Source organism: Oryctolagus cuniculus, chromosome 15 (genome assembly GCF_964237555.1).
Source record: "Oryctolagus cuniculus chromosome 15, mOryCun1.1, whole genome shotgun sequence".
NCBI lineage: Eukaryota > Metazoa > Chordata > Mammalia > Lagomorpha > Leporidae > Oryctolagus > Oryctolagus cuniculus.
In genome coordinates, this window is record NC_091446.1 from 74790170 (window position 1) to 74812853 (window position 22684).

Consider the following 22684-nt stretch of genomic DNA (forward strand, 5'->3'; position numbering starts at 1 on the left):
CCCAACCGGGACTAGAACCCGGTGTGCCGGCGCCGCTAGGTGGAGGATTAGCCTAGTGAGCCGCGGCGCCGGCCGTTGGTAACATTTTTTAAAGATATTTTTTAAAAAGATTTATTTATTTATTTATTTGAAAGGAAGAAAAGGAGAGAGAAAGAAAGATGCTCCATCCACTGGTTCATTCCCCAGATGGCCACAACAGCCAGGGCTGGGCCAGACTGAAGCCAGGAGCACTCATCTCTCACATGGGTGGCAAGGGCACAAGTACTTGAGCCCTTTTCTGGTGCCTTCCAAGGCACTTCCAGTAAGCTAGATTGGAAGTGGAGAAGCTGAAACTCTAACCAGCACTCTGATATGGGATGCTGGTGTCAAAAAAGTAGTGGCTTAACCCACTGTACCACAATGACTACCTCATCAGTAACATTTTTAAAGTGTTTTATTTGGTCGAGTAACTGAAAGAACTGACCTTTGCTGAATCCTTCCCCAAGTGCCCACAATGAGTGGGGCTTAGCCAGGCTAAAGCAAGGAGCTGGGAGATTAATCATGTTTCCCCTGGCAGGAGCCGAGTTACTTGAGCCATCATCACTATCTTCCCTGGAGCTGGAATCAGGAACCAGAGCCAGGTATCAAGTCCAAGTGTTCTGATGTAGAGCATAGACATCTTAAACAGCATCTTAACTACTAGACTCAAAATCTGCCCCATCATTGGTAACATTTACTAAGTGCTTACTGTAGGCTAGGAGACCCTGTGCCAAGTGTTTTACATGGATAGTCATATTTTATTAGAATTAGAAATGGAAAATAGCAAATGCTCGTTAAGAAAGTTTTCCCACCCTGTTGTTTAGTCTAGAAAGGCCTAGTTTTTAAGTCAAAGATATTTGATGAATAAACTTCTGGATCATTATGAGGATACTTAGATTCAAATTAGGATATAATTAATCCTTCCTTCTGTCCTTTTAAACACAAATAATCGGGGTAGGCATTTGGCCTAGCATTTAAAACACTGGTTATGATGCCTGTATCTCATATCAAACTACCTAGGCTTGATATACATAGATCCAGATCCAGCTTCTGGTCATTTCCTGCTAACACAGACCCTGGGAAGACAGTGGTGGTAGTAGTTCAAATAGTTGGGTTCCTACCATCCATATGGAAGACCTGGATTGAATTCCAGGCTCTTAACCTTCCCCCTCCTTCCCATCATTGTGGGCATTTGGAGAGTGAACCAGTTCATAGGAGCTCTTTCTGTTTGTTTCTGACTCTGCCTCTTGAATAAATAATCACTCACAGTGCTATGAATTACCAAATTTTAAAATACGTGAACAATCAGGCAGAGAAAATCATCTTCCCCCCATTATCAGATTGTTCATCAGTGTTGTTTTTAGACTGGTTACTGTTTAATGATTAATACTTTATCACTGATCTAATAGGAAAGCATCACTTTGATAATTTTATGGCTAAACAAGAAATTCTTAAATATGCAACAAATATTCATTCATTCATTTATCTAGCAAATATTTAATACCCACTATGTGTAGGATACCAGGCAAGACAAAAATGAATAAAACCTAGAACGTGCCTGTGAGAAGCTCATGGGCTCTGGTTGTCTCTGTAAGCAGCCCCAAATAGACGTTTAAGATTCTTATTAAAGATGACTACCAGGCCTTTGCACATCGGCCCATTTGACCTTGACACATAACCATGTACTCTGAGAGTTCTCAGGTGTGTTGAAGTTGTGTGTTCAACTAAAGTAAGACTTCAGGTTGTCGAGTCCAGCCAGAGGTACCTGGCTCTTTAAGTCTAGGGATGGAATCTGAAGTCTCAGTCACCAGCTCCTGCACGAGCTGCAAGGGTGGCGCACTGAGAACTCTGTTCGTTGGTGACTGCAAGGAGTTCACTGAAGCCCTCCAGTGTGTGTGTGTGTGTTAGGGGGGCTTTCTTTTGCCTTCTGGTCTTGTGGGCTGCTGGACAACTTCTCCAGAGGCATTTGTTTCATTTTGAATGAATGTAAGACTGCACTTCATCTTGTCTGCCCCACCTTCAAACCTCTTTCAGTCCTCTCCTGTTTTCTGTACCCAGTATCCTAATTTTAGAAACTTAAAGTTTATCACTTGGGCTGTTAGCGGTAGCTGCTACCTGGCTGTGCTGCTTCAGAAGCTCATCCTCTCTGGGCACATTCCTCACTGACTACCCCAGGGTGTTCATTCTAAAACACATTGTATATTACAGTTTCTCTGGTAACGTAAAATTCACCAGTGTCAGCCATCAGTTAATGGCCATCAATCCCTCAATGAGCTGGCCCTGTTTTCCTACCAACACTGGGTTCTCCAAATTCAGTCTGACAACTTGAAGTGACTCGAATAAGCTGTTTAATATTACTATTATTATCATTAGCCTCTGTGCCTAGCATGTGCTGGCCTGCTACCCAGAAGGTCTTCATCTACTTGGCAAACTCCACCTCATCCTGCTAAAGTAATCTTTGATATTCCTTTCTGTTAGCCTTATTGGTCTTGGAATTTGAGATCTTTTCTTCTTATATTTAGTATTCATTCTAAAGATGTGTAAGGACTTGTTTTTTCTTTTTTATGACCTTTGAAGCAGTAGTAGATGTCGACATGATGAATTGTTAGCATCTTTGCCTTTAAATTAACACAGATGAGTGCTTGGAGTTTGGGGAAATTATAATTTAACAGCCATTAAAACACACATCTGTTCTGCTTGATATCGAGAGCTTAAGAAGCAGCTTGTCCAACTTGCCGGCAGGTAGCGGCACTCCAGTCCTCAGTGGCTAACCACTTCCACATAGTCTTCCATGTATGCACAGCAAGTGATTTCCTTGGTTCTTGCGTTACCGTCATTTTTTATTCTTAAAAGAGATGTTTTGCTTCACGGTACAGGAATTGATTTTCTAAACCATAGTTCTCAAATAACAAACCAAGATATTTATTTGAGGATAGAAAAATTACACCATTAAAAAGATAAAAGTGGCCGGCGCCGCGGCTCACTAGGCTAATCCTCCGCCTAGCGGCGCCAGCACACCGGGTTCTAGTCCCGGTTGGGGCGCCGGATTCTGTCCCGGTTGCCCCTCTTCCAGGCCAGCTCTCTGCTGTGGCCAGGGAGTGCAGTGGAGGATGGCCCAGGTGCTTGGGCCCTGCACCCCATGGGAGACCAGGAAAAGCACCTGGCTCCTGGCTCCTGCCATCGGATCAGCGCGGTGCGCCGGCCGCGGCGGCCATTGGAGGGTGAACCAACGGCAAAAGGAAGACCTTTCTCTCTGTCTCTCTCTCTCACTGTCCACTCTGCCTGTCAAAAAATAAAAAAAAAAATAAAAAGATAAAAGTAACAAAGCGACATTTATTTAGTAAATAAAAGCCACTGATTTACTTAATGTGATTAAGAGAAAGTTTAGGCTTTTATTTGATTATTCATTTGAACTCCTCTCTGTTAAAAGACTCAACACTTTATTATTCTTGGTCATTTCTCTCACTCTTTAATATTTGAAATAGAGGCTTTTCTTATACTTATGATCAGTGTGTCTTTCTGACTCTGCTGTGTTTCCAGTTATTTCTCAGATAAGCAGTGGTCAGCTGGGTAACGTGAGCACTCAGAAGAGTGTGGATGGGTCATTTAGCGCAGGTCACAGTGAGTCTGGTGGTTTGGTTAATAATCAATTCTTTACTTTATCTGAATTGGAAAATCATACCTTTTTATGCTTTAAGCTGCTAGCACATTTATACCTTTTTTTCCTTGATAGAGATAGACATTAGAGAAAAACACAATTTTTAAATTTTGCTGATATTTATTTATTGTTAAAGATTACTTATTTAAAAGGCAAGAGTAAGAGGTGAGAGAGAGAGAGAGAGAAAGAGAAAGAGAAAATCTTCATCCACTGGTTCACTCCCAAATGACTATAACAGCCAGGTCTGGGCCATACCAAAGCCAGGAGGCACGAAGTCCATCTGGGTCTCCCAGCTCGGTGGCAGAAGCCCAGGCATTTGAACTGCCATCCATTGCCTTTCCAGGCACATTCTCAGGGAGCTGGATCAGGCTCCAGCGGATGCTCTGATACAGGATGCTGGCATCAAGTGGCAGCTTAATCCTCTGCACCACAACTCTCCTCTCTATCACTGGTATTTTTAGACTTTTAACTTGAGACAAGAATTTCTTACTCTCTTAGAAGGTGAAAAGGGAAAACAAATCCCCACTCAATCAGCTATTTGCTGCCACTCTTCTCCTCCCTGATTACCTTTTTTCCTCTGGTAGATTTTGGTTTCCTTGATACGCTCCTGCCCTATTTTCCCACTAATCCTCCTAAGGTTTGTGATCACTTTGGTGTGATCTTTTTCTGGGAACCCCAAGAAGCATCTGTTGAATCAATTATGTGATGATTTTAGTAGCCTCTTCTTTTATTCATTGATTTATCGTAAAATGCCCAGGGACTTTAGAAGTCTTGGACATTTAGCTTAAAAAGAACAACTTAGATGACTTGTTTATTTTAAACATATCTTTGCATAATTTTCAGTCGTGGTTTGTCTTTTTAAAAAAATTGATTTATTTGAAAGGTAAAGTAGGCAAAAAGAGAGAAAGAGGTCTTCCATCCACTGCTTCACTCCCCCAAATGGCTGCAACAGCCAGAGCTGAGCTGATCCAAAGCCAGGAGCCAGGAGCTTTTTCCAGGGCTCCCACACGGGTGCAGGAGCCCAAGCACTGGGCCATCTTCTGCTGCCCTCCCAGGCCATAGCAGAGAGCTGGATCGGAAGTGAAGGTACTAGGACTAGAACTGGCGCCCACATGGGATGCCAGCACTGCAGGTGGTGACTTTACTCGCTACACCACAGTGCCGACTCCTTGATTTTTTTTTTTATATCAATTCAGCTCATGCTATCATGACCAACCATCCTTTCATAAGTCAGTGAGTCTGCTCAGTCACTCCCAGCCCTTTCACGGTCTAATCTTGACTAGGAAGACATCATCCAGTGCTGATCAAGGAGATGAAAGAAGTAAAAAAACACAAAGGATGCGGCATAAGTCAAGCTGCTCTTTGTGTTAAAGAAATTCAAGACACTGTAAAGATTTATTTGTAGATTAGCATATAAAAAGTTACTTATGAAAAATGGTTCTTTAAAGTTCACATTTCTTTGTTGTACTCTTTGATATTTTAGCCCACGTTATTTAATAGACTGTCTCTCCCTCTCTCTCAAGCACACACACACATACACAAATATTTGTGCCAACTAACCTCAGATGGAGTTGTATGTGCTACCCTGTTTGTTTTCATTGTTTGACCCACTGAAAGATAACTTTTAAGATTCGTGTATATTTTTAAAAGATTTTATTATTTATTTATTTGAGAGGTAGAGTTATAGACAGTGAGAGGGAGAGAAAGGTTTTACATCTGCTGGTTCCCTCCCCAGATTGCTGCAACAGCTGTAGCTGAGCTGATCCAAAGCCAGGAGTCAGGAACTTCTTCTAGGTCTCCCATGTGGGTGCAGGGGGCCCAACCACTTGGGCCATCTTCCACTGCTTTCCCAGGCCACTAGTAGAGAGCTGGATTGGAAGACAAGCAGCCAGGATGTGAACCAGCCCCTATATGGAATCCTGGCACTGCAGGCAGAGGCTTAGCCTAACATGCTACAGTGCTGGCCCCAAAATTCTTTTTTTTTGACTGGATGTCCAGCAGTAATGGAAATAATGTATTTTTCCTGGTATTTGTGGAATGGACCCACACAGTGAACTTCATAGGAGTACATGTGAGGCACACTGGCCCAAGAACTCTTCTGTCTTAGGTTTCTTTCTGTGCTTTTTTTCCTGCTAGAGGCAAGTTCACATTCGTTTGACTCTTGGTTGTCATTCAGAGCTGCTCATGTTCATTTTACTACATGGATCTTCGCTCTTGAGTGTGGTGCACGCTGTGCATGTAACGTGTCAGCTGTGCTGGCGATGACACAGAGCAGATAAGCTTTGGAGCATTTTGTCCTCCGACTTCTCCATGAGAATGGTAAAGGTAGGCTAGTGTGTGCCAAGTGTATTGGCCTCTTTTTGGAGCATAAACCGAGAATATAAAGCATGTTTCTCTGCTGGAATTGTAATTTAAGGCACAGCACTTGATAGTGTGGTATACAACTTTAAAGAAATTCTTTTTTCAAATGGGTGATACTCTGAAGGTCACCAGTTAATATCTGAGTACTTTGTGGTGATTAAACCAATGTGCTTTAGAAATCATTCTGTCAGGCTCTTAAAAATAAGGTTGTAAATACTTAATCTATTAAGGCAGCGATTTTATTTGATGATAAATTGGTATTTTATGGTTTTCTTTTCCCGCATTTAATTTTGAGTCTTGTTTAGTGTTAACTGCCTGTATCATTGTTTTTTGCATTATCACTCTTGTATGTGTCTCATAAATTTGCTTTTATATTATTTCTTTTTTAACTGTTAAAAATACTTTCCATATTAAAGCATAAATGTCAACACAGCCTGATTAAAACTTTACTTACATTAGTCCTGGGTACTATTTTTCAGATAAATTTTCGCTAATGTTTTCAATTTTAACAGCCTCAAGTACTACAGCCTTCCAGCAGCCTTCCCAGACCCACAGACCACGCCCAGGGAAAACTAATAAAGCCGCAACCTACCGAGGCCCGCAGTGAGTGCGCAGCCCAGGGCACGCATCAGGGCATCGCACCTCTGGATGAAAGCTTTACGCACAGCTTACGGCAAGAAAGCAACTGCGGTTTGGAAGACCGGCCTTTTCCGTCAAGCCCACAGTTCATGATGGATGTGGCTAAGAGGACACCTTCTGAAGCAAACTTGAATGTGACCGTGAATGCTCAAGAGCCTTATCATTTGGCAAAGAATCAACCTAGTGACATGCAGTTTGTAGCTACTTCTCTTCAGACAGCTCCTCAATCAAGTACAGTAGACCAGGCTGAGAGAGTTGGACAAGATCAGTCTCCACCAGTGGGCTACCCTTCTCAGCCCAAGTCTTTGCAGCTTTTAAAGCCATCCATTCTGAATTCTTTGGCACCTCCTCCAGATTCGGAATCATCTGCAAATCGGACTCCTCCCACTTGTAAGAAGTCACTGATAATCGCACCATGTCATTCAGCAAAACTTCAGCCAACATCTAGTCCAACAAATCTTGCAAGTAATCTGAAAGTGTCTAAGCTCCGCCCCCCTTCTTGCTCTTTCAAACAGAAACAAGTAAGCACCCCCCGAATAGAGCCTCAAAATGTCCAGGCCAAGACCAGCATCCCAAGGCCACTCACACGACAAAAAGAAATCATGCAGAATCCGAATGGCAACTTGCATCCTGGGGATTGTTTGGCATCCAATCGTTATTCTCGTCTTCCTAAACCAAAGATACATTAAGTACATAGCCATCACCTGCCACTTTGTGTTTTGAAACACAGTCTTCTGTAATAGCTTTACGTACAGTTTACTACCACGGTGGAGGTTCCATTGAAAGCCTGCAAATCTTACAATTAAAATGTGGAAGTTTCTACTAGTTGGGCTCTTCCACTTTATAGCCTGGGCTGAAGTCTGTACCAATTGAGCATCTTGTCTCAGGTAAACACAAGTTTGCTTACCCATCCCAGAGGTCCACCAAAGGCTGTCACCATGTATCCACTTGCTGTACATCAGAAAACTCACAATAGCCACTTAGCAGATGAGTCCTGTTAAGTCCGTATTCCTTGTGGTTGTCCAAACCTCACCCCTTCCCACTTGTCTCTCCTGTGAACATGGCTACTATTGGAACTAAAGACGTGGTGATCATGGATGATGGTCGTCTGTAAGCAGAGTTCTGGCCAGTGTTTTGTATATTTTAAAGGTCTATGCAAAAGCTTTGTGATGAATAAAGGAGATCAGGCTTTTAATGGGAAGTCTATGTAAGTCTTATTTTTCCCTACTAGGATCATCAAACTAGTTTACTGTTTCTTCATTTACCTAAATCCCCAGACTGAAAATGTCTCGTATTATTTATAAACCAATCATGTGTTGCTTTGATATCATGTTTTTCTCACACACAGGAATTCTTCGCCACAGCCCCTTTGTGTGTGTTCACATTGCTACTGTAGGGTAAATTTTGGAGAGTGAGCTACGTCTTGAAATTGTAACATATGTTAGTGCAGGAGTTTCAGTGTTGAACTCCATAAGCTTATGGATTCATATAGCTTTTTAAAGGTTCCACAGCATGTATCATGAATTAAGTCTTTATTATAATATTTATATTTATTGACTTTCTGCCAATATCTGAAGACTGGAATAATGGACTTGAAATATTTGCACAAAACTTGGATGGGGTGTAAATATCCCATACATAGGGATTTAAAACTTATTTTCTATAGCAAAACAAGTGAAAATATTTTAAGAAAAATTATAAATTTAAAAATTATGCATTTGAGAAAGCTAGAATTCATAATGGTTTAGTTCTTCTGGGTTTCCTAGGTTTCCCATTTTGGTTGGTGTACGTTTGAATGAGAATTTCTTGAAGAGTAGATTTGGGAAGGAGAACAGAATTTGAGATAGGAATTGTATTTTATTCAAAGGTATTTCAAAGGCACTATGCTTATTTATTCCATTGTGCCGCAGAAGGCAGCTGTGGGACCTCCAGGCAACCATGTGCACGAACTTAACCATCCTGCAGGCCGCTTGTCAGACAGTGCAGTGAACGTGTCTTCCTGTCCTTCACATCACGCCACATTTAGGCTGTACCTCTGCAGCTGCTTCAATCAGCATGAATAGTTTTTAGACAGATCACCGTACATGACCAATTTTTTTGCTCAGTGGACCAAAAATGTACTGGAAAGAATGAAGCCAAGAAAGTGACTCATTCAAATTTCTAGGGATTCCTTTACGATGTGTGTCTTTAAGATGGTGGACTTGGCTGTCCCTTTGTGAGAGAGGAACAGCAGCAAGTGCTTGAGTGGGAATTTCAAAGGAAGTGTGTGCTGCCATTGGACGCAGTCTTCCCTTACCTGTCAGAGCACCAGTCATCCAGCGACTGTGCTGTTCGGTAGATAGAAATCATTGTTAGATTTGGTAAAAAGTGCTCAGCGCCGCAGTAGGCTCTCCGCCTTGTGCAGCAGCGCTTCCACAGGAGAGGCCCTGCAGTGCAGCGGGTCCCTCACATAGTGCAGATGAGTCCTCCCTCGGACGTAGCAGCAAATACTTCCTTGTCCACAGAGGGGGCCACAATGGCTGCAGCTAAGAGTGGGCACGTGGGTGGTCTTCCATTTCAATGGAGAAAGAAAGCTGACCCCATATTGCATATAGGATACTATCATTCTTGATTTCCCCAAAGTAAAACAGTCTAATGAATTAGTAGATTTTTGGTTGATTTAGAAGTTGATACAGACTCTTAAGGAGTTTAAATTTCAAATTTGTTTTTAACTCCCTAGGCTGAGGGAAATGTCTTTATTGTCCATTACATAACCATCTGTTGACTCCAGTCATTGATTTATTCTGATGTCTTTCCTGCTCTTTTTTCCTCCCTGAAGAACTTACAGACATGTTAAGCCTGTCAGTTTAACTTCTCTGTACCTTTGTTGAGCCTTAATCTTAGCAGAAGATAGGCTCATCAATATAATTATGAAGCATAATGTATCTAAGAGAAAAATATCTAAATTGCTTGCACACAACATGAAGTATTGGCCTGCAGTTTCCTTTAAAAAACTGCGAGTATCCTGCTGATCTGCTCCTTAGTCAGTGTTAAGTGAGAGGTGGAAGCGAGGCCATGGCTCTGCTGAGGAGTCGGAGCTCACCGCAGATCTGCGTCTGCAGATCAGCGCTGCGCCAAATGCGTCTCCACAGGAACTTGGATCGCTTATTGTCTTAGCTTTGTGATCATGGTGAAGATGTTGACATGAGGGTTTTCAGTCTGGAGGGGGACGTTTTCTGGGGTTGGTTGAGTTTCCTGTTTGTGGAAGAGAAAGTTTAGTGATGTAGGCAAAATGATGTATTTGGCTGTTCATGGTATACATACCAAATTTTTTAAGGAAAGCTTGGCCTAAGGAGTTGATCGTTATAGTTGCACATGATTTAAGGCATTAACAAAGGATTATAGAGTTACATCATTCAGAATGTTCATAGTAACGGGGACCACCTAGCATTTTTTTTCTTTTGGAGTCGTGTTTTCATTTGTGCAATATTTTCAGACATATAGGCTACTGTTCATTGTATTTATATAGATATTAGGGAACTTTCTAGGTATTTTAACAAGTAAAAATCTGAAAATGAAGGAAAATACCAGATCTGCACTTTAAATGAGCTTAATTGCTTAGAGTTGTGCCTGAAATATCAAAATGCCTCCTACTGGGTGAGGCTTTGTTTGTTGGAATGAATTTCCCTGTAACTGTGCTATTTGAAGATATCAGTACAGCCTTTCACCGAATTGTGTCCCCCAGCATGGCACTTTTCCCATAAAAACCCTGCGTTTTCTTTGACTGTTCCAATGTCCCCTTTGTATTTGACTCGTTTTACTCAGTGCATCAGAGAGAACGTGGTCCCCCCACACAGTCACTTCTAAATGCACAGGTGCACTCTTGGTTTCTGGGCAGAGCCAGCCTGCTGGTTCCTGGTCCCCGGGGCCCCAGGGATGTCCTTGGGAGCCACCAGACAGGTTTGCAGTGCTGGTCAGTCAGGCTGCAGCACCGTGCCTCTTTCCTCTTCGTCTCACATGGTAGTTGCTGTATTGCTAACTCGGTTGGGGTTATATTATGTTTGTGTGCTTAGGCACACATTTGAAAATTAATCATAGCTAGAATCCAGATATCTGATGTCTCTCCTTGGGGATGATGGCCTTGCTGATGCTTGAACTGTGTTTTCTAATGATTGTTCCATATCGCCCTTGAAGTTTTCTGCTGCAGCAACTCAGAAGGATACATTCGGATAAATGATTTTGATGGTGGGTGCCAATCTACAAGTACGTGACTAATTAGGTATATTTAACCTTGTTGGGGAAAAGCCACCCACTTTCTCCTTGGTATAAAGCATTGCCATAACACTAATACTGACCCTAAGAATTCGAAGTCTCTTAAGTTGTTGCTAACTAAAAACAAAAATAATACTTGCAGTATTGTTTTTCCCATTGGTTTTAAAAACACGTTCAGAGTATATTCTGTATATTAGAATTCGCCTGTAAAATGAATTATAAAAACCAGATGTAAAGTCTCTTTCTTGAAAATGTTGGCATAGTAAATAAAAATAAAGTTCATAATTATAAAAATGCTCTTGTGCTTCTCCACATTGACTTCCATATTTGACTTTTTCTCTCATATGTTTTCTCCACAAAGATCTAAGGTACTGTTCATTTGCTTGTGTTCTTTCAAACTCTGATATTTTATTTTCCACGCTCCTTGCTACCCCCACATCACTCCCCAAGCCCTAATGGAGTTGCAAATTGAGTAATATTGGACGGTGTTTTCACCGATTTGTAATAAGTGCTTCATTTTCCCTTTTATTAGAACGTCTGGTGTATCTCAGACAAATAGTGGGATAATGGATATTTGAAGAAGCAATAGCACTATGGGTTACAATGCTGTACAAAGCAGGAAAACACTATTGCAATTTTTAACTAATTTGTCTTACTGTTTTTAAACGTTGCATATACAAAATAGCTTGAAACAAGAAAGGTAAAATGTTTAATGAAATTTTGCCTAATGTTAAGAACAAAACAAGAATCTATAAATTTTTATTTTCCCATTTAGTTAGTTGTGCTGGTCCTCATATGTAAGATATAAAAAGTTAGTGCAGTGATAGGGCTTGTTAATCCTAAATGCTCACTTACATAAATGCCAGAAAAAGAGTGAAGGAAATTCCACGAGTGATAAATTTGATGGCATTTACTACCTCTTACCACTTGTGTACCGACTGTAGGGCCATCCAAGTTACCAGCAAGTTCTTCAGTGTCTCAGAACTTGCCCGTTTTATTGTCACTGAGCCTAGTTATTGCCACTTCTTCATTTATGCTCTTGGTTCCAGAGTTTTCCATCCTGAGTCCTTTTCTCCCACAGAAAAGGTGGTTAAGCTGGAGTTAAATAATTCTGGCTTTTTCATTTTTAAACAGGTTGAGGCAGTTTTGGTGGGATGTCTTCATGCTGGCTGCTGGGTGTGCAGAGTGAAGCTCTTGTCCCCCCCAGGGGGCACACCCAGCCTCCACGGGGGACCGACTCCATCCCTGTTCATCATCTTCCTTTGCATGTAACAGCAAAACTTTTAGCTGGTTTCCCCTCCACCAAATTCCTTTGTATTCTTCTCTTTGAGTCTGTGTTGTGTTTACTTGTGGTTGATTGAGTGTTTTCATTTCCTTCAGGCGTAGGGAATATTATTACATACTCTGCCTTCTGCCTTTGGTTCCTTTTTTTTTTTTTTTTTTTTTTTTTTTTTGACAGGCAGAGTGGACAGTGAGAGAGACAGAGAGAAGGGTCTTCCTTTGCTGTTGGTTCACCCTCCAATGGCTGCCACGGCCGGTGCGCTGCGACTGGCGCACCGCGCTGATCCAATGGCAGGAGCCAGGTACTTAATCCTGGTCTCCCATGGTGTGCAGGGCCCAAGCACTTGGGCCATCCTCCACTGCACTCCCTGGCCACAGCAGAGAGCTGGCCTGGAAGAGGGGCAACCGGGACAGAATCTGGCGCCCCGACCGGGACTAGAACCCGGTGTGCCGGCGCCGCTAGGCGGAGGATTAGCCTAGTGAACCGTGGCGCTGGCCTTGCCTTTGGTTCTTAAGATTTAATTTTGAGGTTTCTTAACTATTGGAAGCCATGTTTCCCTTTAGAACCTCAGCCCATACAGAGTTGCTATCTGCTGGTTCTATTCCGCAGATACCACAACAGTCTAGGGTGGGCCAGGCCAAAGCCAGTTACCAGGTCTCCCATCTGGGTGGCAGAGGACTATCACTTGCTGCTTTCCACGGTACATATTAAGAGGAAGCTGGAAACAGAAGCCAGAGCTGAGGTTTGAACCCATGCACTTTTTGGGAAATATGGGCTTTCCAAGGGGTCTCTTAACCACAGAGCCAAGTGCCCCGCCCACCCCTGAAGTCTGCCTTTGACATTCACACTTGGGTACTTAGGTTCAGGCTTTGCTTCCCTTCCATCCCCTTCCCTAGTAGAATCTGATATGGTCTTGTTGATTGTCTTGGTTACTTGCCTTTTTTTTTTTTTTTAATTTGACCATGGAGTCTCTGAGGAATCCAGATCACCCAGGAGACCTTGTCTTTGTGGCTTTCCCCCACACAACCCTCACATTAATATCTATCCTGTGCGTAAAACAGGTAGCAACAGTTCTCACATGTGCACCTAGTTTCCTGACATAACATTGCTATCGCTGTCTCCCAGAGCCTGTTAATCCTCACACAGGTTCATTCCCATGTCAGTCCTTCCTGAGTGTGAAGAGTACTTCTTTGGTAATATTTTTAAGTTCCAGTAATATTTCAAGTGGTAAAAGAGTGGATATTGGCCTGTGACAAAAGGACGTTTGGAAGGCAGTGGCTGGAGTGGAAGCTAACCGCCTTGCTTTCATTCTCCACAAGAAATGCTGCTGCAGTAGCCGGGAGCCTTGAACTCCATCCAGGTCTCCTACTTGGGTGGCAGGTGGCAGGGTGCAATGCACTTGGGCCATCCTCTGCTGCTTTCCCAGGTGCATTAGCAAGGAGCTGGATTAAAAGTAGAGCAGCTGGCACTTGAACCTGAGCTCATATGGGATGCCAGCCTCATGGGCAAGCAGCCCAGGCAGCTGTGCCACCACACTGGCCCCTGTTGTCTTTAGTCATTGGTTCTGTCCACACCCTCCCCCAACAGGAGTGCCATAAATGAAGATCTTAATAGATTGAGCAGTTCTTTGCTAAGTCCTGCTGTGGCAGGACTGTGTGCTGTGGGTGTCAGCTCTTACTATGGCAACCAGACCTTTATACCTGGTATGTCAGGATGTATCATGCAATTGGACAGATTTTTAAAATATTTATTTAATTTGAATCATAGAGAAAGAGAGATCTCCCATCCACTGATTCACTCCCCGGAGGCCTGGAGCTCCATCCCACACCCATCATTCATGGGTGGCAGGGACCCAACTACTTAAGCCTTCACCTACTGCCTCCTGAGCACTCCAGTATGGCATGGAGGTGTTCCAAGGGTGGCTTAACTAACTGCTGTGCCAAACACTTCTCCCTGGCTAGATTTTAAAAGTACGGTCCCATGGTGCTAGACACCAGGACAGGGAAACGCCAGGGCTGTGCCCCAGCACTCACTACGGACTGGAGGATTCCTGTGATTTGATTCCTCTGGCCACACAGTTCTCCTCTCCGTATTTGCACCAAGGAGGGAGACCCATGCCTTTGGTTATACCACGCACTTCTGACTTCCTTCGTGCTGAGCGAAAGCTCCTGTGGCCTGGGGAGGGTGTGGAAAGCCTGCGCTAAGTGGAGTCCAGGTGCCCAGCTCTCAGCGGCATCACGGCTGGGTGGTCCTCCCCTGAGGCACAAATGCTGAAGACCGCACACTGTCCAGAACCGGGGTGAGGGGAGATCCTGGACCAAGAACCCTTGACTTGTTTTCTACAAAGAAATAAAGTTCTCCCCATGACTGCCGTTCTGCTCTTGTGATTCTGCAACTGCTGCCTGGGGCCAGACCTCACCACCTCATTCCTCGTAGCGACCTTAAAGTCACGTGACCAGTGGGAAGATGAGTATTCTGCCTTTTTCTTAACAAGCTCCCATACCAAGCTGTTTTGTTCTGCCACTTGGGAGTCACGTTCGGAGCGTCAAAGGCAAGTGCCTTTGTACCCTGTGCTTGCACCATCTGGTTCTCCGCTGGACGCAGGGGTGAGGGGAGACTCCTGCAGCCCGGGGCCCCAGGTTCCATGGCTGGGGGAGGTGGAGAAGCTGCTGCGTTTGCTCTGCTGCCTGAAGGCAGAGTCTGCGCGCCCTCTCCTCTGCTGCCAGCCCTGGAGTGTTCCCAGCAGGCCAGAGGCTTTTGCTCCATCTCCATTAGGACTCTGTATCCTGTGTTACGTGTGGTTTGAAGACGGAGCAACTCTGAACAGGGAAGACACTATGCCCTATCAGCCCGTCCCTTCCACCAGCTGCACGCTCACTGGTAAGGAGTGAAATCGTCTTTTCAGCATGGGTTGGATTTTCAAAGCTATGGGGTCTTAATTCACTTTCTTTTTTTTTAAGTGGCCCTCCTCTGTCTTGTGGGTTCTGCACCCATAGATTAAACCAATGGAGACTTGAAGATGTTTTCTTAAAAAAAGTCCATCTGTGCTGGACATTGGTACAGACTTTCTTCTTGCCAGTGTTCCCTAAGCAATTCAGTATGATAACCATTTCTAAGCATTTACGTTGTATTGGATTCTGTGTCATCAGGAGATGACAAAGCAGACAGAGGAACCAGTGTATGTTATGGGCAGGCACTTATACCCTTTCTATGATCATCTTGCATGAAGTTTAGAGGGGGAATGGAATTAAACGATAAGTTTGTTTTGTTGGAAGCCCCTGTCCCATTGTGAAATCAATGCACCGCTCTATCATAATCATTTTCCACAAACTTTTTGAAGACCTTTCATATAAGGAGCTTCAGCACCTTATGGCTTGTGGCTTACTGTAGTGTCCATGAGGCACCTGGGAAGCTGCCCCCTGCAGACACTGAGCGACAGCTGTACTTTACTGAGACGTATTCTACATCTATAACTTGCCTGTTACAAGTATACAGTTCAGAGAACTTTTTGGCAAATGTACCAGGTGGGCCTCACTCATCCTAAAGCAGTTTTAGGACATTCCATCACCCCAGTGAGGCCGCATCCCACGTCAAAGTGCCAGTTCAAGTCACCACTCCTCTGCTTCTGTTCCAGCTTCCTGCTAGTGTACCTGGCAAGGCAGTGGATGATGGCCCAAGTACTTCGGTCTCTATGTAGGAGACCCAGACGAAGTTCTTGACTCCTGGCTTCAGTCTGGCCTAGCACTGCCTGTTGCAGACATCTGGGAGTGAACCAACAGATGAAAGATTTCTTTTCCTGTCTCTCCTCCACTCTGTCACTCTGCCTCTCAAACATTCTTAAAAATGGAATCATAGGGGCCAGCATTGTAGCAAAGTGGGTAAAGCTGCCACCTGGGATGCTGGCAGCCCATATGGGTGCCAGTTCAAGTCCTAGCTGCTCCACTTCCCATCCAGCTCCCTGCTAAGGCACCTGGGAAAGCAGCAGAAGATGGCCCAAGTGCTTGGGTCCCTGTACCCACATGGGAGACCTGGAAGAAGCACCTGGCTCCTGGCTGTTGCAGCAATTTGGGGAGTGAACCAGCTGTAGAAGATGGATCTCTCTAACTCTGCCATTCAAATAAATAAAATCTTTAAAAAAAAAAACACAAAATTATACATGTCTGATTTCTTCCATGTAGCACCAAAGTCATAGTGTGAATCAGTGCATTCCTTTTGCTGCTGAATGATTGTCCATTGTGTGCAACCGACCACATTTAGTCAGTCTGTTCAGTAGTTGGTGGACATCTGTATTGTTTTCTATCTGGTATATTTTGAATAGTGCTGCTAACAACATTCGTGTGTAGTCTTTATTTGCACATACATTTCTGTTTCTCTTGGATAGAATACTAAAAGTGGAATTCCTGGATCTAATTACAAATCTTTGTTTAACTTTTTAAGAACCTGTCAAGCTTTTCCAAGGTAACTGCAGTATTTTATGTCCCTACCAGCAACACAGGAGGGTCCCCACTTCCCCCCATCCTCACCAGCACTTGTTACCGTCTTTTAATATAGCCATCCTCTTGGGTGTGAAATAGTGTCTCAGTGTGGTTTCGCTTGATATTTTCCTGATGACTGATAAAGTTGAACATCTTTTCATGTGCTTATTAGCCATTCAGAGCTCATCCTTGGTGAAATGCCTGCTCAAGCCTTTGCTTGCTTATCTTTTAGAAGGATTTTTTTTTTTGTATTCAAGGTGTGAATTATTTCTCAGATTTATGTTCTACATTTATCAGATTTATTTTCTACAGACATTGTCTCCTAGTCCGTTGCTTGTCTTCACGGCTTTTGGAGCACAGAAGTTTTCCATTTTGATGCCATCAGGTTGATCTGTATTCTGGCTGTGTTGTGCCTTGGGTGCCATATCTAAGAAATTTTTGTCAAGTCCAAGTTCTTGAAGACTTCATCCTGTGTCATCTGAAAGTTAAGTTGTCAGAGTGAGTGCCTGGCCCAGCAGTTCAGATGCCAGCCAGTTAAGACATGCAACATCTCCATCTTCTCCATCTTAGAATGCTTGGATTCGATATCTGGCTCCTGACTCCAGCTTCCTGCTAATGCAGACCCTGGGAGATAGCAGGTGAAGGCCCAAGTCATTGAGTTCTTGCCACTCACATGCAAGATCTGGACTGAGTCCCCAGCTTCCTGGTGGACATCTGGGGGAATGAATAAATGACTAGAGATCTCTCGTGACTCTCAAATAAGTCAACATATATAAGATATATAAAATATAAACATTTTAAGTTGGTATTGTTTTACTTCTTATGTTTAAATCTCTGGTCTATTTTGAGATAGTTTTGGTGTATGGTGTGAGGTAAGGGGTTTTGCATGTGGATATCCAGTTTCCCAGCATTATTTGTTAAAAAGACTGCCCTTTGTTCACTGGGTTGTCCTGAGGACACCTTGCTGAAAATACACTGTCAACAACTATAAGAATTTTACTCTGGAGTCAGTCTGTTCTGTGGGTCCATGTGTCTGTCCTCGTGCTAGTCCACACTGGGTTCAGAAATGTAGCTTTACCGTCAATGTTGAAGTTACAAAGATAGAAAGCTCCAACTCTGCTCTTGTTTCTTAAAATTATTTTGGCCATTCCTGATGCTTTTTTAATTTTTCATTTGTGAAGCAGAAAGAACAATATATAAATGCAGAGGGTGAGAAGGAGAGAGAGAGTTTCCATCCACTCCCTAAATGCCTGCGACAGCTGGTGCTGGGCTGGGCTGAAGCCAGGAGTCAGAAACTCAATCCACATCTCCCATGAGGTGTGGCAGAACCCCGAGTACTTGAGCCAACACTAGATGCCACCCTGGGTCTCCATTAGCAAGAAACTGAAATCAGGAGCTAGAGCCAGATTTTGAGTCTAGGGACTCCGATGTGGGACACACACATCTTGACCACTAGGCCAAATGCCGACCTCCCCTCCCCCGCATTCATATCTATTATAATTGCATGTAAGTTTTAGCAGTATCTTGTCAAGTTCTACAAAAATGCACACTGTAATTTTGATAAGTATTCGGGAAGAACAGTCACCTTACCAATACCAAGTCTTCCAGTCCACAAGCATGAAATAGCTCTTCAATTATTCCATCAGTCATGTTTTATATTTATCAGTGTACAATCCTTACACTTCCATTAAATCCATATCTAAGTATTGTATTCTATGGATGCTGTTGTGAAAGAGACTGTACTCTTCAGGTTGTTGATTTTTGCATATTTTTATTTTATTTTATTTTATTTTATTTTATTTTATTTTTTTGACAGGCAGAGTGGACAGTGAGAGAGAGAGACAGAGAGAAAGGTCTTCCTTTGCCGTTGGTTCACCCTCCAATGGCCGCCGCGGCCGGCGCGCTGCGGCCGGCGCACCACACTGATCCGATGGCAGGAACCAGGAGCCAGGTGCTTTTCCTGGTCTCCCATGGGGTGCAGGGCCCAAGCACCTGGGCTATCCTCCACTGCACTCCCTGGCCACAGCAGAGGGCTGGCCTGGAAGAGGGGCAACCGGGACAGAATCCGGCGCCCCAACTGGGACTAGAACCCGGTGTGCCGGCGCCGCTAGGCGGAGGATTAGCCTAGTGAGCCGCGGCGCCGGCCCGATTTTTGCATATTAATCTCATCCTGAGGCTCACGGTGCATAATGATTAGTTGTGATAATGCTTTTATGGATTCTGTGGGGCTTTCTACATAGAAGATCCTGCCATTTGCAAATTAGGACAGCTCTGCCCCTTCCTTTCCCATGTGGCTGCCTTCCTACCCTTTGCTTGTCTGATTGCACAGCCCCATTTCCCTCCTAAGTCGTATGTAACTGAAGCCAGTCATACAGGAGCCACTGGCTCCCTGGGGCCCTGACCCTCACTGTGGTCCTGAGTGACCCAGGAGAAGAGCAGCTGTGAACCAGAGCAGCCTCTGAACACTGGGGAGGGAGAGGAGGGTGGGGCCCATGCTCACTGGCAGCCAATGGGCCTGGTGGCCTGGGAGTGTCGGCGAGGGGCTCTGGGACCCCCTAGTTCTCAGAGCCATCTGGAAATTGTAAGCGTGTTACTCCTACCCTGTTCCTCCAGCACATACCACAGGAGGTGCTACTGCCTGGGCCCCCCATGACCTCAGATTGCTTTAATAGAGTTCTTTGGATACCACCCTGTATCACACTGTGGAGGCCCAGGGAACTGAGCAGGCCTGACTGTGAGGCCCGAAAGCCATAGAAAACACAGGGAGTCTCAAAGGAAGCCTGGAGTTTGGGGGTTTGTTTCCCCGAGGTGTGGGGGGAAGGTGTGGTCACATAATAATACTGTTTGTCCAAAACAGAGTTCAGCGTTGTAAATGAAGGCCCCGCCAGATTTACTGTCGGTGCAAGGGGGAACTGGAAAGGCAGGCAAAGACAAGTTCACAGGCGTGTGTGTCCTTGACTTGCTGGGTCAGCAGCCGGGATGGAGCCCAGATGTGTCACAGGTCATCATGGTGGTATTCTCAAGAAAGAGCTGTCACCCCCTCCGGCTTACTTCCTGCCAGGCTTTTTCAAAGTCCTCCTGGCTGTTGATGGTCTTGTGTAATTCCATAACGTGTGGGATTGTTTTGTCAAGTTCTGCACAGAGGCATGTGTGACCCACGTGGCGTGGGGTCTGCTCCACTTGGGAAGAGGTGGTGAGAGCGTGTCTGAGGCATCTTTCTCGGCTGTTCATCCCCACGTCACCTCCACCCTGTCCCGTCTCTTACTCGGGGAACAGCAGGGCGGGGGGGCGATCCTGCCTCCTCCATGGGGGCCCACTTCAAACATCTCAGAGCTCCATGGGTTGGGTTGGGTTCAGTGTCCTGGCTGACATACTCTATTGCATAGCTGTACAAAATGCTACCGCTGTAGGGAACTTAGTAAAATCCACAAGAGATAGCTCTATTATTTGCTATTTTTAAAAAAGTGTATTTTCATCTACTGGAGGAGCAGAGTGATTTTCTGTCTGCTGGTTCAATCCCCAAGTGCCAACAGCTGGGACTGGCCCAGCTGAAGCCAAGAGCTCCATCTGGGTCTCCCACATGGGTGAAAGGGGCCCGAGCAGTTGAGCCGTCATCTGCTGCCTCCTAGGATGCGTTAGCAGGAGGCTGGATCGGAGCAGAGGCGCCGGGTCGCAGCCTGTGCCCTGCCATGGAATGCAGGTGTCTCAGCAACAGCGTAGCCCCGTGCCACGACGTACACTCCCCTGCACTGTTTCTTGCCATACATGTGAATCTACAATTAGCTATAAGTTAAAACCCCATGAATTTAAACACATAGGTATTTCATAAGAAAATAAAATGGGGGCCAGCATTGTGGCATAACAGGTTAATCCACCACCTGTGGCACCAGCATCCCCTAACAGCACCAGTTCAAGTCTCGGCTGCCCCACTCCCAATCCAGCTTCCTGCTAATGCACCTGGGAAAGCAGTAGAGAATGGCTGAAGTCCTTGGGCCCCTGCACCCACGTGGGAGACCCAGTTGAAGCTCCTTGCTCCTGGCTTCAGCCTGGCCCAGCCCCTATCATTTTGACCATTTGAGGAGTGAACTAGTAGGTAGAAAATCTCTCTCTGTCTCCTTCTCTCTCCAACTCTCCCATTCAAATAAATAAATGAATCTTAGAGAAAGAAAATAGTTGTTTGTTATAGTGCTTGCGGAGGCCAGCCGAGCTGGCTTCAAGTCCCAGCTCCACTCCTGATTCCAGCTCCCTGCTAGTGTGCACCCAGGTACACAGGAGGCAATGGCTTAACTAATTGGGTGCCTGCCACTCAGGTGGGAGACCCAGACTGAGTCCCAGGCCCATGACTTTGGCCTGGTCCAGCCAGCCCTGGCTGTTGCAGGCATTATAGAATGCACCAGAGGGTGAGAGAGCTCTCTCTCAGGTCTCTCTTTGTATCTCAAAGTTATAACAGCGGCAACAGAAACATCACACAGACTCACAGGCGCATTGGTATACCAGGTGTCTGCTGCTTCCTGTGTTGATTACCACTCAGGACGGGTGTGTGTGCCAGGCGTGGTCGTTAGTGCTTTACATCCTGCCCTGACGCGTGCTGCAATCCTGTGGCACTGGCAGCAGCGTCTCCACGTTACAGAGAGGAAGAAGCTGAGGCTCTGAAGTTGGCCGGGCTGAGCTCACAGCTAGTGAATGGCCCAAACGCACTCGCAGTCAGGCCACGTGTGTCAGGAGCCCATGCGCTTCATCACAAGGCTGTTCCACGTCTCTGTCCGTTTCCATGGAGTATTGGCCCAGCGGACCAGGCCCTGATGAAGGCTGAAGCTGGTATGCTTTATTATCCCACAGTGCCACCTAGAGGTCAGAGATGCAGATCTCCGTACAAGTACACACCACATTCATTTCCAAGTGACTGCAGTTTCTTAAAAGTGTCACAAGATGGAAACCCTGCAGAAATCCCCGAAGTATTAAACTAAGACTGAAAGGAAGACAGCTAAGGAATAATAAAGGTGTGGGTAAGGCGATATTTTTTAAACTGAGAACAGACTTAGCTGCGAGTCTCCTGGGAACCAAGGCAAAAAAGGAAACCCATGCATCGTCACTGCCCAGTAAAAAGCAGACCTGTTCCTCACAAGAGTTTTCCTGGGCTTGGCATCATTACAATTCAACAGCAGCAGCACTAAAAACACCTGGGTGCTCTCGGTGTGGAAGCTGATTTATTTGGAAAAGCCGCCTGGGGTCCCTGTGTGTCTGGTGGTAGAGGAACAGGGATTGGGCCTCTGCGTCCTGTCCCTGGGTGACTCTGAGGACAGGAATGCCCTGAGAAGCTGTCAGTGAACTCCCACTGGGCCTCTCCGGCCTGGCACCCATATTTATAGCAGTTCTAACTCAGTTGTGTTTCACAGGCAGCACTGAGGGGCCGGCCCCTTGGTTGGGGCTTGGGGAGTGGCCATGCTGGTGCTGACTCCCAGGGTGAGCTCTCTACCTGCCCTGTCCAATCAGGCTGCACAGCCTCAGGGGCTGCTCTGAGAGTGAGACCCACACCACCTCCTGTAAATGGTCCAATGGCAGGAATTCTTACACTCATTCCATTTTGAAATGTATGCTACATTAGAGAAAATTGATTATTTCCCATTTTTATGTTTTATAATGTGACATCTAAAGAATTTTAAATTGCCTGTGTGGCTGACACCATATTCCTAGTCCAGTGTGCTGGTCTAAACCACTCCCCCTTCCTGGCTTCAGAGAGAGGAGGAAGAGGAAGGGTTGGGGGAAGGTGATGCTGGGCTCCTCGCCTGCAGGGCTCAGGAGCCCCCAGTGTCCTCAGCACTGTGAAGGGAAGGGTCCTGGCCCTTGAGATGCAGGCTGGGCCGGGAGGGGATTTTCATGAATCTGATGTGGAAGACACTAAAGCTGAGTTAGAAGTGGAGAATCTGGATGCTTCAAGTCCCCAACAACTGTGCTCCATCAGCTGGGACACCCGGCGCTCTCAGCAGTGCTCGGGAGGAG

The 22684-nt window shown here is 45.2% G+C and overlaps 1 protein-coding gene across 22 annotated transcripts in view; it reads left to right on the forward strand.

Moving 5' to 3' along the window:
- CCSER2 (coiled-coil serine rich protein 2) overlaps positions 1 to 22684 on the forward strand; it is a 187694-nt gene that overhangs the window by 128760 nt on the left and 36250 nt on the right. For 20 of the 22 annotated variants that reach the window (XR_007914246.2, XR_011382491.1, XR_011382492.1 and 17 more), the window contains one exon: positions 6550 to 11221. The exons of 1 other annotated variant lie outside the window; for it this stretch is intronic. Coding sequence is in view for 16 of the 21 variants with exons in the window: in XM_070057960.1 (XP_069914061.1) it covers positions 6550 to 7365 (816 nt within the window). In the remaining 5 variants the exon portion in view is untranslated. Of the gene's footprint in view, positions 1 to 556; positions 621 to 6549; positions 11222 to 22684 lie in introns of those variants that run through there. One more of the 22 variants, XM_070057964.1, reaches the window with a different exon arrangement.